This window comes from Aquarana catesbeiana, linkage group LG11 (assembly GCF_042186555.1).
Source record: "Aquarana catesbeiana isolate 2022-GZ linkage group LG11, ASM4218655v1, whole genome shotgun sequence".
NCBI lineage: Eukaryota > Metazoa > Chordata > Amphibia > Anura > Ranidae > Aquarana > Aquarana catesbeiana.
The window spans coordinates 221448370-221465783 of NC_133334.1; the positions used below are offsets into that span (position 1 = coordinate 221448370).

The 17414-nt window shown below is 42.1% G+C and overlaps 1 protein-coding gene across 5 annotated transcripts in view; it reads left to right on the forward strand.

Annotated features, from left to right (window-relative positions):
• The first annotated feature begins 675 nt into the window (after positions 1 to 675).
• The window catches only part of TRPT1 (tRNA phosphotransferase 1), an 80352-nt gene continuing 63613 nt past the window's right edge, over positions 676 to 17414 (forward strand). For 2 of the 5 annotated variants that reach the window (XM_073605378.1, XM_073605377.1), the window contains exons 1-7: positions 680 to 813; positions 1029 to 1195; positions 7949 to 8034; positions 8778 to 8859; positions 11125 to 11294; positions 14625 to 14793; positions 16697 to 16753. In XM_073605378.1, coding sequence (XP_073461479.1) covers positions 7987 to 8034; positions 8778 to 8859; positions 11125 to 11294; positions 14625 to 14793; positions 16697 to 16753 — 526 coding nt within the window. In that variant the 5' untranslated portion in view covers positions 680 to 813; positions 1029 to 1195; positions 7949 to 7986. Of the gene's footprint in view, positions 814 to 1028; positions 1196 to 2066; positions 2571 to 7948; positions 8035 to 8777; positions 8860 to 11124; positions 11295 to 14624; positions 14794 to 16696; positions 16754 to 17414 lie in introns of those variants that run through there. The other 3 variants (XM_073605375.1, XM_073605379.1, XM_073605376.1) reach the window with 3 other exon arrangements.

A 17414-nucleotide genomic window follows, 5' to 3' on the forward strand; every position in this document is an offset into this window, starting at 1 on the left:
AATTGACGGCACTATATAAGTACCTAGAATAATAATAATCTGCTTCAAGGTTCAATGTGTTGTGCATTCAGAGATGGTATTCTGCATACTTTGGTTGTAACAAATGGTTATTTGAGTTACTGTTGCCTTTCTATCATCTCAAACCATATATATAGAGATATGTTGTTGGACAGTTTCCAGAAACAGACAAGTATCTCCAAATCCCTACCATCTCAAACCAGTCTGCCCATTCTCCTTTGACCTCTGACATCAACAAGGCATTATCCTCCACACAACTGCCGCTCACTGGATATTTTCTCTTTAAACAGACCATTCACTGTAAACCCGAGAGATGGTTGTGCGTGAAAATCCCAGTAGATCAGCAGTTTTTTAAAATACTCAGACCAGCCCGTCTGGTACCAACAACTAAGGATGAGCTCAGGCGTGTTTGCAAACAGCATGTGCAGAGCCCGCCAGGAAGTTGGCACTGCACAGCGCTAATCACAAGCAGTGAGATATTTCCCGATCTCTACAGCCACGCATGGGGACAATGTCTCACTGCTTGTGGTTAGTGCTCCACAGTGCCACCTTCCTGGTGGACTCTGCATGTGCTGTTTGCAAACACGCCTGAGCTCATCCTTACCAACAACCATGCCACGTTCAAAGTCACTTAAATCCCCTTTCTTCCCCATTCTGATGCTTGGTTTGCACTTCAGCAAGTCATCTTCACCATGTCTAGATGCCTAAATGCATTGAGTTGCTGCCATGGGATTGGCTGATTAGCAGTTTATATTACCACGCACAGTTGAACAGGTGTACCTAATAAAGTGGCTGGTGAGTGTATATTTATATTATATACTTCATAAAGTTGTCATGACGTACAGTATGTAAAAACAGACCAGTGTTTTATACATTATGGCACAATAGTTGGCAATAGTATAAGCCACTTCTGCTGTTGATATTTCAATAGAGAAATATACTCGCCTATACTGAGCAAGCATGATTTTTATAAATACAATACAGACTCTTGAATTCTTTGCTATTTCTAGTGTACAGACTACAGCAGGCGTTGCCTGCTCTCCAAAACTACATTTCCCAGCATGCAACGAAAAACACTTCCTGGACCAGGAACCATTCACAGCACAGCAGAAGAGCAAAGAAGGGGGAGGGAGTCAGGATCTTCCTGGATATTGCAGACGCTTTAGCAGTTACTGAGGTAAACAGTGGACTAATGCTGGGTTCATTTGCATGGATTTCCCTGAATTCCCGAGCTCCTCAGTCACCGATGCATCATTCTGATAATTGTAATTGTGAAGCTACTGCTGCTGACTGTAATTTTGTATTTCTGTTTTATGAACCCACCTTTACGCAGACATATAGCAGGTCATTTGGCCCCTTATTTCGCGTACACACAAGCGAATTTTCTGTTGGTAAAAACTTGGATGGTTTTTCTGACGGAATTCCGCTCAAGCTTGCCTTGTATACACACAGTCACACAAATGTTCTCTGAACTTTTGACCGCCAGGAGCGCGGTGACGTACAACACTACGACGAGCCGAGAAAATGAAGTTCAATGCTTCCGAGCATGTGGTGAATTGTTTCCGAGCATGCGTAGGAATTTTGCACGTTGGAATTTGTACAGACGATCGCATTTTCGGATAGGAACTTTTTCCGACCGAAAAATTGAGAACCTGCTCTCAATCTTTTGCTGGCAGGAAAAGTAGGATGGAGAATACACGCGGTCACATTTTCTGACCAAAAGCTCTCATCGGTCTTTTGCTGGCCGAATTTCCAATCGTGTGTATGTGGCATTAGTGCACTTTGCAGCCTGGGTTCCAGAGTGAGAATCTGCAGTGGGTATTATCTGGGTTCTGTCTTATCAGTTTCTGATGATGTTTTTTTAACATACCAACTTTCTTGGATAGGAACCAAGCACATAAGCAGTGGACGCACCCTTGCTATACACTCAGGTTTGTGGACCATTAATAATTAAAGCATAACTAAAGTTCTGCTGTCACAAACCGCGAGCAGGCAGGCTCCTTATTGCAGAAGAGACACCTACCTGCCTGCTTGTAGCATTCTCTTGCATGTAAAATAAGTGTTCTGCCGAAAACTCCAACCACGTCACTTCCGGTGACTCTCCAGCAACAATAGTTTGACATTTCAACGGGTTGGTCGTTTTCACAGAACCCCGGCAGCGTATACACTACATTAGACTATGTAATGAGTGGATGTGGTTAGTCTGCTCCCTAGTAAGCGATGACGTGGCCGCCTCCAAGGCAGCGACAACTTTTTTTCCTCCTTACCCGGTGTTCTGTCAAAACAGCCAACTCGTCATGTACTGTAGTGTATACGCTGCTGGTGTTTTGTAAAAAAAAAAAACAGCCAACTCGTGGAAATCTCCAATTATTGTTGCTGGAGAGTCACAGAAAGTGACGTGGTTGAAGATTTTGGCGAGTTGGAGTTTTCGGGAGGACACTGGTCTCTGTGTGCCGGGAAGACTGACTCCCAGGCATGTGTAGAAGTGATGTCACCCGGCAATGGCCAGAGGCCAGCCCCCAGAAAAAGATTCCAAGGGATTTGAAGAAAAGGTAAGTTTAGTTCCGCTTTAATGCCCAAAAAATGATTGGTTAAACCCTGTCTGTATTCTGGGTTTTGACATCTGTACAAATGGAGGGTTTAAAGAAGAACTAAACCCAAAGATAACATAACCAAACTCATTGATTTAACTGTTTCCCAAAGCCGTTACATTCAAGACATGTTTTGCATGATAACTGTTAGGCTAAAGGATAAGTTCACCTTTATGGAAAAAATTATAAATGCATGTTTAACAGAAAAAAATGTGTATTATTTTTTCCAGCAGAAGCGGGAAAGCATTGCACCCACGATCACTAGATCACAGGTGCAATGTGGGCTCCTACATACATGGCTTTCAGCCCATACCTCTGTACAGGCTTTCTGTTCGTAAGCCAGAGCACGTCAATGGACAATGAAAGCGTTCATCAGCACCCATGAACTCATTGAAAATACAAGTCTGACTTCTGTGGTGGCAGGCAATACTTGTAGTTTGTTTATTCACAGGAAACTGTAAATGAATGACGCGGCTGTGTGGGCGAAGCCTTGCACAACCATGCTCTTTTAAAAAAGTGACAGCGGGTGCGGGGGGGGGAAGAACCGCTGCTCACTGTCATGGGAAAAGGGGGATCAGGGGGAGAGGCGGCAGGAGCTGGAATATGTTACTTTTCACCCGTATTTAAGGTGGAACATGTATCACATGTTCCGAGGGTGAACTTATCCTTAAGTTTAGATGTGTGGATGGGGGTATTTAAAATGTGCAGCTGAACTGCGTTTTTACTACCCCCAACTCCCACCTCTTAGGCTGCAAATGGCAGCGGATGGAGGTGTTTACATGCTGCGGTTGCAATTTTTCGCTGAAACTACCCAACATGGCCAGATTAGAGGGAGCCAAGCCCACTGAACACAGCCCCTTTAAGCGAACAGGGAAGTATCACAAACACCTTACAAATGCATGCGTCGGTAAAAACGTCACATCGCCTCCTCACTGCCTTTCAGTTGCCTCTGAAAAGTGATCTGTACGCATATTGCACTTCACAGGAGCAGTGGATTTAGGCACACTTCTAAATCTTCCCTTAGGCAGCGTTTAAACTTGCTTTGCTGGCTGAAGCACAATCTATATTTAGTAGAAAATTTTACTGATGTATGGCCAGCTTTCAGTTAGCCACATATGCCCAGATCTGGGCCTCATTCAGGCCTTTCCTTGTTGACCTACATAGATTTTCCCTAGGAGGCAATGTTGGAAGATCTCCGTGCACCCAAAATTCCCAAAATGGAATGTTTTTGGAAGAGAATTTCACTCCACTAACAAGGTGAAACTGATCCTCAATGATTTGACACTTACACTGTAGATTTGCAATGAGTAGATTCACAATACATTTTTATTAAAGTGTTACTAAACCCAGGGCTCTGCATCCACTATATCTGGTTTCCCACTGACACATAATATGGGAATACAATCATTTTACCTGCTAAATACCTTTTCTCATCAACAATATATCAGTATAGCAGTCTTCTGACTTATATCAGTGTCTGGCTAGAGCTTGTAGGAGGAGTTTTTATACTGCACTGAGCTGTCCTATCAGGATGCAGAACCCCTGACCTTTTGTCTGGACAGTACTGGTTGGCCCTGCACTGATCACATGCACCTCTCCCAAGAAAAAAGGAAAACTCTAGCGATACACCGCAAACTGAGCATGTGCAGAGTGACTCCACTAACTTTTATCTGGACATGTTTTTTGTGGCAATGCAAGAAGGGGAGGATCTGTGCATACAGGATCAAACGGCTGTTTTACACAATGCAGAGGATTAACCCCTTAGGTTCCACAGTAAGTATAACAAGCATGCTTTACTGCATACACTGCCTGTAAAACAATCCGGTGAGACCTACTTCCCTACCTGTTCCTGAGCACCCCCGGCCTTAATCCCAGCATTCATTTTGAAATTCGGCTGCGGAGCTTCGCGGCCCACGGTCCTCTCCGCTCATCCTGGCCTAATCCATTGCCATCCTGCGCGCACGCCTGTCATCAGAACTGGCACCAGGCGGCCTATTTAAACACAGACTCAGTACTGGCTGGTTGCTGCTTGGTCTACAGCGTGTACCCGAATTCTTCTGACCTGTGTTAGAAAAAATGAATAGAAAGGACTTCTGTGCTATTAAATATAAATGTGGTGGAGTTGCTGCAAAATCTATTGGTGATCACAAATCAACCGCAAACCAACAGTGAGTATATATATAATATATAATGGTCCTGCGCAAAACCTTAATGACCAATGTGAAAGGGAATCACTAAATAAATGTGTGATGAAACATATGCAACTATTCAATGGTCACAAACCAAAGTGCAGGGGATGTTTAAAGTTAGTGAACAATATTTGCGTATGTGAGTATTAAACTCTAACGTGAAAATGTTGCCCAACTGGGTGGTGGATACGATCATAGTGAAAAAGATGGGATCATAATGACGAAAAAAATAGAATAAAATTGTGAAAAAACAAATCTTAACAATAATGATAAATCATAAAAAAATTAGAAAAATTGGAAAAAGTCCCAGAAAAATAAAAATGATGATGGAAACAGTTCATAAGTCTTCACAATAGACAAAAGCAGGACGTGTCAAGTTGACTGTAGTATGCTGACATCCATTCAATATGCTCACAGAGCCCTTACCTTAAAGGTAGAAACAAGTGCCTTAATCCAAAAGGATAGTTGCCACAATTCCACATCCCCAGATCCGTCCGGAAGGAAGAAGACCACTTGGAAGGACGAACAGGATCAGCCTCACCCCAGTAAACGAATCCACAAGGCCCTGAGGAAGTCACGAGGGCGTGACGTAACGCGTAGGATAGACGTAATTGATGCTACCGGAAATTGTTACTTTGAACCGGTTGTTGTGATTGCGGACCGGAAGTGATGTACTAGGTGGCTTAGAATGCCGTTTTAATGTTTGGCAACCTTTTGCTTGGCTTTAATTGCTTATACTTAAGCAGTTTTTTAATATTTTAAATAAACTTGGTATATTTGCGATAACGCACTATTGGAAGCCCATTTATTTTTCCATGTGGATTCGTTTACTGGGGTGAGGCTGATCCTGTTCGTCCTTCCCCGCTGCTTGTTATAATGACCAAGAAGTTTCAGGCCTGGAAAAACCTCCCTATGTCTTTCATTGGGAAAATAAACTTGATAAAAATGAAAATTCTACCCCTTCTGTTGTACAACCTTAGGAATTCCCCGGTTTGGATCCCCAAGTCCATCTTTAAATCAATAGATGCCATGATCTCCTCCTTTTTGTGGCACGGAGGAATCCCCTGTCTCAAATTAGCAATACTACAACAGCCTTGGGGGGAGGGGGGCCTTGCGGTTCCTAACTTCCACAAATACTTCCTGGCTGGACAGTTGACGGTGGCCCACCACTGGCTGACTACCTCTCCTGATGATGCCTCTGTATCCCTGGAAGCGGACTGTATGGGCTCCTACAAGGTGCTGTCTCATTTGGTATACAGGGGTCTAAAAGCCCCATACCCACTGACATCCTCCATGCGCTCAGTGATGAAGGCATGGGTCATGGCCCAGGGAGGGTGAACGCCTAACCCAACCAGACTTTCTCCTAATACCCTGCTGTGGAGGAACCCCAATTTAGCCCACTTCTTCGGTTACCCGGATCCAGTGGTATGGACCAAATATGGTATTAAAATCTTGCTCCACATTGTATCAAACAGTACTTCGTTGTCATTCGATGAATTAAAACTAAAATATGATTTGCCAAACTCACATTTCCTTAGGTACATTCAATTGCGGCATGCTTTTTGCTCACAATTTGGTAGGGAGTCCCTTGACCTTGAGCCCAGCGACCTAGAGCTACTGACCCGCAGTGAATCACTGCAAAAACCAGTTTCCTGCTTATATAAAGATTTATTCCATGAAACAACCCTCCTGTTGGGGCCTTGCAGGAGAGCTTGGGAGGCCATAGCCCCGGGACTGGACAGAGACGATTGGGACGATATGTGGGGGACTGCATTCCAGTATTTAGTATCTAGCAGAGATAGATTGATCCACTACAAGTTCCTACACAGAATCTACCTCACCCTGGCTAGACTGGCAAAGATGTTTGGAACCCAGCACTCCCTGTGCTGGAGATGCGCTGCACCCTTAGCTAATTTTATGCATATTTTCTGGGAATGTCCATCAATTAAAGTATATTGGCAAGCCATTGCCTCCTATATAAGGTCAGTCACTTCAATCTTTATCCCTGTGTCCATTGATTTGTGTCTTCTACACTTAGTGGAGCCTCTGGCCACTACCAGGGCCATTCGGACCCTTCTTACCCTGTTACTGTTTTATGCTAAAAAGCGCATTATCCTTTCATGGAAGAACTCTGTGTCACCGACTTTGGAGTCTTGGAAAACATTGGTCAACAAGGCAGTACCCTTTTACAAGGCTACATACTTAAGCAGAGGGGCTCTGAACAAATTTGAGAAGGTTTGGGGGGGTGGATGGCTTCCCTGGACACGGCATCAGATTAATCACACTAGAACACAGCCCAGGATCCTTGGTAGGCATGGTAGCTCGGAGAGGAGATTTTCTTGAAGGGCCAGAAATTAGTGAGTGGTCGAAGAACTGGCGCACTGCATATTTGGGGATGGGCAACTCTCCTTAATTGAACCATGTCACTGGGGGGCGGAGGGGGAGGAGAACATCACCACTCCACAGAGGATATCTGCTAGATCATATGGGAAGTCGCAGAACTGTATCCTTGTGTTATGGTAGACTGCCTCCGGCTGGAGGTAGGAATGTTTGTGTACCTATCTGGGCAAAATTAGGGGGGATATATCACAAGTTTGTGTGATACCTTTTATGTTGTACTGTTTTCTGTACCGGTAAGTTTGTGGCCGGTTGTTGCATTGTATACAACGAAATAAAAAAATAATTAAAAAAAAAAAAAAAGAGAAGTATGGCCAAAGCTCTTTTTTCCTTCTCATGTTGCTCACAGGAGTGCACTTACAGTACTTGTGCACTCCTGTGACCCAGAAAAGCCTGCTGTTGGTTCACATCAGAGCCACTCCAGTCTCTGGAGGGATCCAGATAATAATGTCGGGATCCAACTAGATGTCCACTCGACATCTGGCTCAGCCTCTCAAAGTGCTGAGCCAATTGCTCCTGCCCCCTCCACAGCCTGGTGCTCCAGTGAGGGGCAGAACAGAGAGTCAGTGAATGACAGTCACTGCTCTCTGCTCAGTAAAAACTGAGCGATCAGCGGTCATGTTACAGCAACACCACGCCTATTATGTCCCCTCACTGATTTCTCTTACTGAAAGCAGATTTCTAATCTCTGATTTTGCTGCTAACTGTCCAGTGAAATGTCTAATCTGTGGAATTCTGTGTTCTTTATTACAGTAAATCGAGATTGTTCTGTCTAAAGGAATTTGAGAATTATGGAGAGATCACACTCCAGTCACAGAAGGAGAGGAGGAAGAAATCAGGTAAATAAAGGGAGCTGTAAAATATCTCACTCAACGCTACCTATGAGGTATAAATGATGGCAGAAATACAAGAGCTAAACGAGAATGCCATCCAGATGAGAACACATGGTCCATTGTGTTGGAGATACTTTGCTTTTTCATTATATTAAATAGAATGTTATTTTACTTTAACAAGTGGAAATATATCATGAAGCTTCTACATAGACACTGCCGGCTTGCTGAGGCTAAAGGTCTACAGAGGTTCCTGGTCCACCCACCATGTCTTGCACCATACCGATACCAAATGATAATTCTATTAAACAGATGTCGGTTTGCATCTGTTGTAGAAAGTGGCAGCTCTCTTCCCAGCTTCTCCCCTTGGGTCAGAGATTGGCAAAACCAGGCTGACCTATTGACTTCTCCTCTAATTGGACTTAGGCTGGAGATGTCTGTTGCATCGCCATTTGGGCAGATCATACGAATGTTCTCTGATGTCGGTAGGCACATTACTGGTAGACAAGTACACCTTCCTGGGATGTACTGGGCCAGTGATAACATACCAGTACTTACTGAAAGCCTCGATACCTCACCTGCACACAAACCTACAACTAGACCTAGCATATGCAACTAGGGATCCTAAGTAATATGTAATAAGTAATATGGTCATTTATACTCCTTGTTAGAGATTCAAGGATTTGACAAAAATTATTTCTATAGGATGGCTGTAAGTTAGATTGAACTACCAATCTGTCTCTCCCTGGCAGGATCCAGATGTGCGTTTATCAAAGCTTTTATCCTATGCATTGCGTCATGGAGCTGTCTCTATGGGCTTGAACATGGCATCAGGTAGGTGGTACTGGCTATAGCCTGAATTTTGGAGAACAAGGACGTGCTTTGAGCGGTTTAAAGTTCAGTTAAACCTCTCCTTCTAAAGAAACTCAGACTCTGCCATTGTTCATTAGAACAGCCAATCCCTGACTCATGTGCCACATAGCAGTTCTGGGGCAGTAAAACTAAATCTATTCATGAGCTCACTGAATCACAGGAGCTGGGAGTGGTGGCGGCATACATAAGAGCTAAAATAGCTGTTTTCGGACAGAATCTTCTTTTATCCTTTAAAATATATGTTGTGCAGACAAAATGGATGCAAGCTTTAGGCAAATGTATCCGTATAGAATAGGTCAGATGAGACCAAAATTTAACTTTTTGGCCTGAAAACAAAACGCTATGTGTGGTGGAAAACTAACACTGCACATCACCCTGAACACACCATCCCCACCGCGAAACATGGTGGTGGCAGCATCATGTTGTGGGGATACTTTTCTTTAGCAGGGACAGGGAAGCTGGTCAGAGTTGATGGGAAGATGGATGGAGCCAAATACAGGGCAATCTTAGAAAAAAAACCTGTTAGAGTCTGCAAAAGACATACAGCCAGAGCTACAATGGAATGTTTTAGGTCAAAGCATATTCATGTGTTAGAATGGCCCAGTCAAAGTCCAGACCTAAATCTAATTGAGAATCTGTGGCAAGACTTGAAATTTGCTGTTTACAGATGCTCTTCATCCAATCTGACAGAGCTTGAGCTATTTTGCAAAGAAGAATGGGCAAAAATTTCACTCTGTAGATGTGCAAAGACTTGCAGCTGTAATTGCAGTGAAAGGTGGTTCTACCAAGTATTGACTCAGGGAGGCTAAATACAAATGCACGCCACACTTTTCACATACTTATTTGTAAAAAATGTTGAAAACCATTTATCATTTTCCTTCCACTTCACAATTATGTGCCAGTTTGTGTTGGTCTATCACAAAAAATCCCAATAAAATACATTTACGTTTTTGGTTGAAACATTACAAAATGTGGAAAATTTTAAGGGGTGTGAATACTTTTTCAAGGCACTGTAAGTTTGATGATTAAGTATTTGCATTCTTTACAAGTAGTACATTAGTATTGCAATAAGATCTAACTGACCTCTGCAACTGCAGGCATTGTGAAGTAATTATTTCACAAAGTTCAAAGCATAAGCACTGCAGTCATTCTTTCAGTAGTTTTGCTCCCTTTGCTTCCCCCCTTTTGAAACTCCTACTCTTAGAAATTATAGGGCTGGAAGTCTGTGAAGTCACTACTGGAGGAAGTGAGCTAGACTAGATTAGACGGGAATTTCAGTGCTTCTGTTGTGAGAATTCAGAATGAATTGCTCCACAATGGCTGCAGGTACAGTTGGTGAGGGCTTGTTTTTAAGCTCCTTCACTGCTTGTTAATAACTGAATACCCAAATAAATAATAAATAACTTTAATCTCCATATTAAAGTCTCATTCACATTGGTGCTGAGGTGTATACATTATGAATTTATGCAGTTGGAGCCAACAGGTCCTGCATGCAGGAAGCCAATGTAAGTCTATAGGAATGCAGCAGCTGTATTGATACAGCTGCTGATCCAAATTTGTCAGCTCAGAACGCAGACCACATGTGTACAGGACCACTCTCCCGCATGTCTGTCAAATTAGGATGAACCGCTGTGTCCATACAGCCTCTGCGTCCCCATACAGACTGTCTGCACACAGCTGGCATGGCTGCTGGCAGCTTCAGCCACATAAACAAATTGTCAGTTCACAGTTAATGGGCCTCAGTACCCATGTGAATGAGGCCTCATAAATAACTGAATGTCAGTAGTCTGGCCACTGCCTTTAAAGTAGAACCCCATGCATTTTTTTTTTTTTGTAAGTTTTGGAAGTGAGGAAGGGATAGAACATTTTTCAGGGTTTTATTTCTATGTGTATCCCTGCCACTGTTTAACCAATAAACTTAGTATTAAAAATTGTAAAAGATTGTCAGAAAATGGCGTAAATTGTCTTTATAGAAATAATCTAGGATTATAGCATTTTTTAAAATATACACACTGAAACAATGTTATTGCAAATGTATTCATACATAATTTTTATATATTTTTCCCCCTCCTTGGCACTCTTCCAAACCCTTGTTGCTCCAATTGTCTCTCCTTGTTCATTTCACACTTAAACCTCTTTTAATCACTAACACCTTCATCACCATTCTGTCCTATTCTCGGCTTGCCATTATTTGTTGACTCTTCATCCAATAATATGTCCCTATAGATGGCTTTGTCCCTGTCTCCTCTCTCCTCTCCCTTCCTCAGTTCCGTCCCTTTTCTCTCATTGACATCGAACGTATAGTTAGATCTAATGATAAGCAAAGATTCACGCTAAGAAGCTCAGAGCCAGAAGGGAAGCTGGAAATTCGTGCAAACCAGGGGCACTCTTTACAGGTACTGGTGAATAAATTTGTTTTTAGATGTAATTTAAAGGACCTGTCCACACATTTTAGATGTTGTTGGGATGATTCTGCACTATGTTTTGATTACTCCAACAGTGAGATCTTCCTGCCATAATTCTTGACTATGTTGTTATCCACCTGGGAGTTTGGGGGTTCCTGCCTACCTTTGTGTGTTTCAGAACCTCTTGTTGCATTTTCTATATTATGAAATAACTATAAAATACAGCAGGAAAAGTATTAATGTCTGTACAGGGAGCTTAAGGCAGAAATCTCAGCAGTAGAATCCCCATAAGATGTACATAATTGTCACGTGGTTTATTGCTGAAGTCCAGGCAGAGAAAAAAACAGAAACAAATTCAGTTGTGTATTCCCTTAAAAATAATAAAATGTATGTTTAAAGCGGTTGTATACCCACACATCTAAAAAAAAAAACAAACCCTGCAAGGTAAAGGCATAATGAGCTAGTATGCAGTATGCATACTAGCTCATTATGAAATACTTACCTTAGATTGAACCCCCCCTATTGCAGCCCAGTCCACATCAAGGGAGCTGACATCTTGCCCTCTGCGTTTCTTCCAGGTTCGCGGCTCCGGCCAAGCACAGTGTCTGCCGCACCTTCAGCCAGGCATTCAGAGCGCATACGCCGCTGACGTCAGCGGCTGCATGCAAAGGGAATATCTCCTAAACCGTACAGGTTTAGGAGATATTAATTTATTATAGGCTTACCTGTAGGTAAAAATGACAAATTAGGGTACACAACCACTTTAAGTGCAACTAAGTTAAGTCCCTGGATCTGTCTCGATATCATCTTCACCTAATCTCTTTCCCATCACAAAAGCTGACGATCGCAACTACAGCAAGGTTAGAGAACCAAATAATGCTTCCCATCTTTTACAATGTGTGGGGGCACAGTGCCTCCCCCTCAGTGTAGGTGCGGCGTGAGGAATTCTGAAATTGGAATGCATTAGTGTTTTACTGACACTTCCCTGCGCTGCTCTGCTGATGGAGAGGGAGTCGAGTGTCGGCAAAAGTGGCTTTGTGTGCCGCTGGCGGCACCAGTGTCGGGGGGTTGCCTACCCCTGCTTTAGAGGCAAGATATCATAATCTTTAGTAATAACATTTCCTCAACTACAATCTTGATTGTTGATCTGTAAAGTAAGCTATTCGGTAGACGATCCATCTTAGGCTTCTCACTATACCCTGTTTTATAATGTCAACTCTATTGTAAGTGCCCCGGAGTACACCCTACACGCCAAGGCACTCGCGCCCACCCAAGGTATTTTGATACTTGCATGACTACTACCAAGATCCAGCCTGCTGCTTGGATTAGGGCTGAGGATTCTTGATAGGAGTACTGAGGCAGGGCGCAGTGATGTTTACAGAAAGCTATGTACAACATCCTGCTTTCCCCTCACACCAGCCATGATCTGCCTGCATTGTATAGAGAATCACAGGGACTAAAATAAGGTGTGTAATGAAAATGAAAGGGTTTTATTTTAATGAATGAATGATTTGTAGAGCGCTGCAAATGCGAACTGAATCGCCTCAAGGCGCTAGACATAGGTTAGGTCTATAATTTAAAAATGTTACTGGTATGTTGGGGAAGGTGGAGAAATATAGAAGTGGAGGCGTGGAGGCAGCTGCTGCCACTTGCCTAACCACGCATACACCCTATGAATTAGAGGTTGGGACTATCTCGGCACTTGTTAATGACATGAAAATAAAAGGTAATATATTAAAAGAGTATAAACTTTAATAATTACAAACCACATTTGCAAAATAGTACATACATAGTATACTAAAACAAATTAAATACACCACACTTGACATAAACATTAACGGGTAAAACCGTAAAGTTTCTTGTACAGAGGGGTATATAAGATTGTTTCCTCAACCGGTTTTGCGGTTAGAACCACTTCTTCAGGAGGGATAGGTCTATAATTGATAAATGTAAGTTTAGACAAAGATAAAAAAAATACACAGCAAAGAGGATAATAAACACAATACAAAAATAGTAACAAAATAGAAGACTGGCTAACCAGCTCAGACGGATTTAATGGGAAAGTGGGACCCCATACAAATCCCCCCACGGCGGACACGGGGGATTGTGGACAGGTTCTGGTTAAATGGGTGATAACCAAAAATAAATATGAGTAAAAAAGGGGGTAAGGGGAGTGCTCACCCGGGTGAAATGAATGGAAATCTAGGCAAGGAAGGTAGGGTGATAGAGAGAATTAAGATGAAAATAGGAAAGGGGGAAGGGTGGAAGAAAAAGGTGGGAGCTGAAGGTACAGTAAGAAATAGAAAGGTAGGGATAAGGAATAGAGGAGGCCTCTTCTCTTCTCCCTCCCCTCCCTCTCCCCTTTGCCTCCTTTATTCCTTATCCCTACCTTTCTATTTCTTACTGTACCTTCAGCTCCCACCTTTTTCTTCCCCCCTTCCCCCTTTCCTATTTTTCATCTTAATTCTTCACCCTACCTTCCTTGCCTAGATTTCCATTCATTTCACCCGGGTGAGCACTCCCCTTACCCCCTTTTTTACTCATATTTATTTTTGGTTATCACCCATTTAACCAGAACCTGTCCACAATCCCCTGTGTCTGCCGTGGTGGGATTTGTATGGGGTCCCACTTTCTCATTGAATGCGTCTGAGCTGGTGAGCCAGTCTTCTATTTTGTTACTATTTTTGTATTGTGTTTATTATCCTCTTTGCTGTGTATTTTTTATCTTTGTCTAAACTTAAGTTTATCAATTATAGACCTATCCCTCCTGAAGAAGCGGTTCAAACCGCGAAACCGGTTGAGGAAACAATCTTATATACCCCTCTGTGCAAGAAACCTTACGGTTTTACCCGTTAATGTTTATGTCAAGTGTGGTGTATTTAATTTGTTTTAGTATACTATGTATGTACTATTTTGCAAATGTGGTTTGTAATTATTAAAGTTTATACTCTTTTTATATATTTCCTTTTATTTTCATGTCATTAACAAGTGCCGAGATAGTCCCAACCTCTAATTCATAGGGTGTATGCGTGGTTAGGCAAGTGGCAGCAGCTGCCTCCACGCCTCCACTTCTATATTTCTCCAAGTCTATCTAATCGGGATGATGGCACCGATTTCTGAATTTTATAATTATTGATTTAACTGAGGCCATACTCATTCTTCATGTTGGGGAGGTGGTAAAGGAGGAACCAAGGAAGGCAACATATAAGCAGACTAAACTTTAGCTTTAACTGATGGTACTTGTACTGTATACTTACTGTATTCTTTAAACATTCAAACTATATACACATAAATATGTGCTATGTTGCTTTTTTTTTTTAGGTGGAGGTGGATCTCAGCCCATTGGGAACAGAGCTTCCTCCACAAGCCATACATGGGACTTATGTCCGTCACTGGCCATCAATTCTTCACAGTGGACTCTCTCGTATGAGCCGGACACACATTCACTTGTCCACTGAGCTCCCAGGAGAAGGCAACAAAGTCATCAGTGGTGAGTGATATATGGCAGCAGTTGTTCTTCTTGGTATGAAGTGAATCCCCCCCATAGACCTATGAGAGTGTGCATGCATATTTGACCAATCTAGCTGCCTTCAGGCACAGGAATCATCCAGCGTCTCCATGAACAGCAGTTTTCTGCTTGGAAGAATATTGTTCTGCATGTGAACAGAAAAGGGAGGGGGTGCAGAGGAGCGATGCTGGCATATGCTGCCAAAACAGCTTGTCTCATAGGGGAACATCGGTCATCAGTTCTAACTTGCCTATCAATGTCTCCTGTGAGCTAAGCAGGATCAGGAACTCTTCTTAAACATGACATTGTTGTCATTACACGTCTATGGCTACCTTTATCACAATTATATTATTAATTGGTTATTACAAACTACTGCAGGTCATACTAAGAAGACAAACCTGTAGAATTTATTGCTACTCTGAGTATGCTTTCTGGAGCAGATATGGTCATCTGATTCCTACTGTATTAAAGTGTATTGTATTTGTACTGTCTACCCTCAAGTTGTAAAGCGCTACGTAAACTGTTGGCGCTATATAAATCCTGTATAATAATTACTGACTGCCACCTTCATGCTATAGGCTGTAAAATCTTCAAGGGCTCCTTCCTGTAGTGTATAGAGGTCACCAAACTCCTGGTCTCAGCTGTCAGGGTATGGTTTTGGCTAAATACTGCTCACTCTCCTACAGCTATATAATAAAACAGCAAAAGTGTGCCTGTTCATTGTATAGTCTGTATAAAGAAGGGCACGTCACTACAGTGGCGGTGAGCACAGAAATGCGCATCGATACAGTGGTGATGAAAGCTGAGGCAGGCGTTGATGCAAGGGTGAGAAAAGATATTTGCTAAGATCTTAAACATAACATGGCAGTGCAGATTTAAAAAGCTGCAAGTTTCTTAAAGTGGAACTAAACCCCTCCGATCCTTCATAGCCTAGGAAGCTGTCATCTTAAACCGGCTATAGACGGTTCAAATCTCAGCGGGTTCAGCAGGGACTGGTCGAGATTCAAACCATGTATGGGCAAGTTGAATGTACCCAAGTTGATTGATCGATTAACGTGGGTACAACCAGCCTGTTGGATTTTACATGCAATTATTGCTAATGGCTATTATAACCACTACTAGTAATCACCGTGTTCTATGGACGGGAACAGCTTCTCCTGCTTGGAGAACACAATAGCTTAATGGAAGGGTTTCCCCCATCAACACTGACTAGATTAGCTATGGCACCAGCCATTTGATGGCTTGACATTTGATAGGTTTGTTTGAGAGCTAACATAAGCATGTCAGTTACTGTAACAATTATAAAAGGAAACGAATGCAGTCATCACACCTTAGAATTGGTAAGCTGCAATATAATTAATGTTTCCTTTTAGGTTTAATACCACTTTAATACTACTAGTGGACCATAATGTTTATATAAAAAACTCCTGTTCATTTTATTTCACTTGGTTCAAGTCACAATGTCAAAACACCAGGATAAGGACCTTAACTTAAAAAAATGTAATCTCTTATTTTTTTTATTTTTAGAGTCTAGTGAAATTGACAAATTACAGTCATGTGGCTAAAAATTGACAGACTTATGCTGGTGTTAAATCTTTTTAAATTGAGCCCAATTGTATTTATTTGCTCTGAATCTTTTGATATATATTCAGTGTGCCATAGGGGTAATTGAAACTATATGTATCACACTGCACATGTAGTGGATCCCTGGTTATTATCTAGAAGCTATTCTGGGTCTTACTAGTCTGTAGTCTGTGTTAGAGACACTTCAGAAAATGACACCATGAAGGTGGCATCTGGTATTTGTTGAGAATTTACTGGTTCATGAATATAGTATGTAGTAAGAGTTGTAAATTGATGTAACTGTTGCTATGTGTCTTTGCAGGAATGCGTAGGGACTGTGAAGTAGCAATATTTATAGACGTTCCAAAGGCAATAGCGGGTGAGTCTGCTTCTACTCCTCTCACACAGGCACTGTTTTCTTTCCTTTAGTCAGCTGCAAGGTTTTCCAGGCATTGGACATACAGCCTAAGTTGTTTGGAAATGAACAAGTTACTTGCTGAGATAGGCAATGAGCAGAAATCTCTCAACAGTGACACAAAACACAACTTTTGATTTTTAGTTTCCCCAGAAGGTTGTCCTACAGAAACATCACTGCTAGACAATGCTGTTTCTGCACCATGCGATTTCCATGTGCCAGAAACTTCACCACATTTTTTAGTAAGTGGGGGTGCAAGAGTTTTCTATGCAGCACCACGTTTTGTAAGCGGCTGCAGGAATGCGTGCAATTTACATACACTCGTGCACCCACATATACAGTGCATAAAAAAAGTCACCTCTGGTAAAATGTCAGGTTTCTGTGATGTTGAAAAATGAGACAAAGATAAATCATTACAGAACTTTTCCCACCTTTAATGTGACCTATAAACTGTACAACTCAACTGAACAACAAACTGAAATATTTTAGGTGGAGGAAAGTAAAAATATAAAACTAAAATAATATGATTGCATAAGTGTGCACACCCTTAAACTAATACTTTGTTGAAGCACCTTTTGGTTTTATTACAGCACTCAGTCTTTTTGGGTATGAGTCTATCAGCATG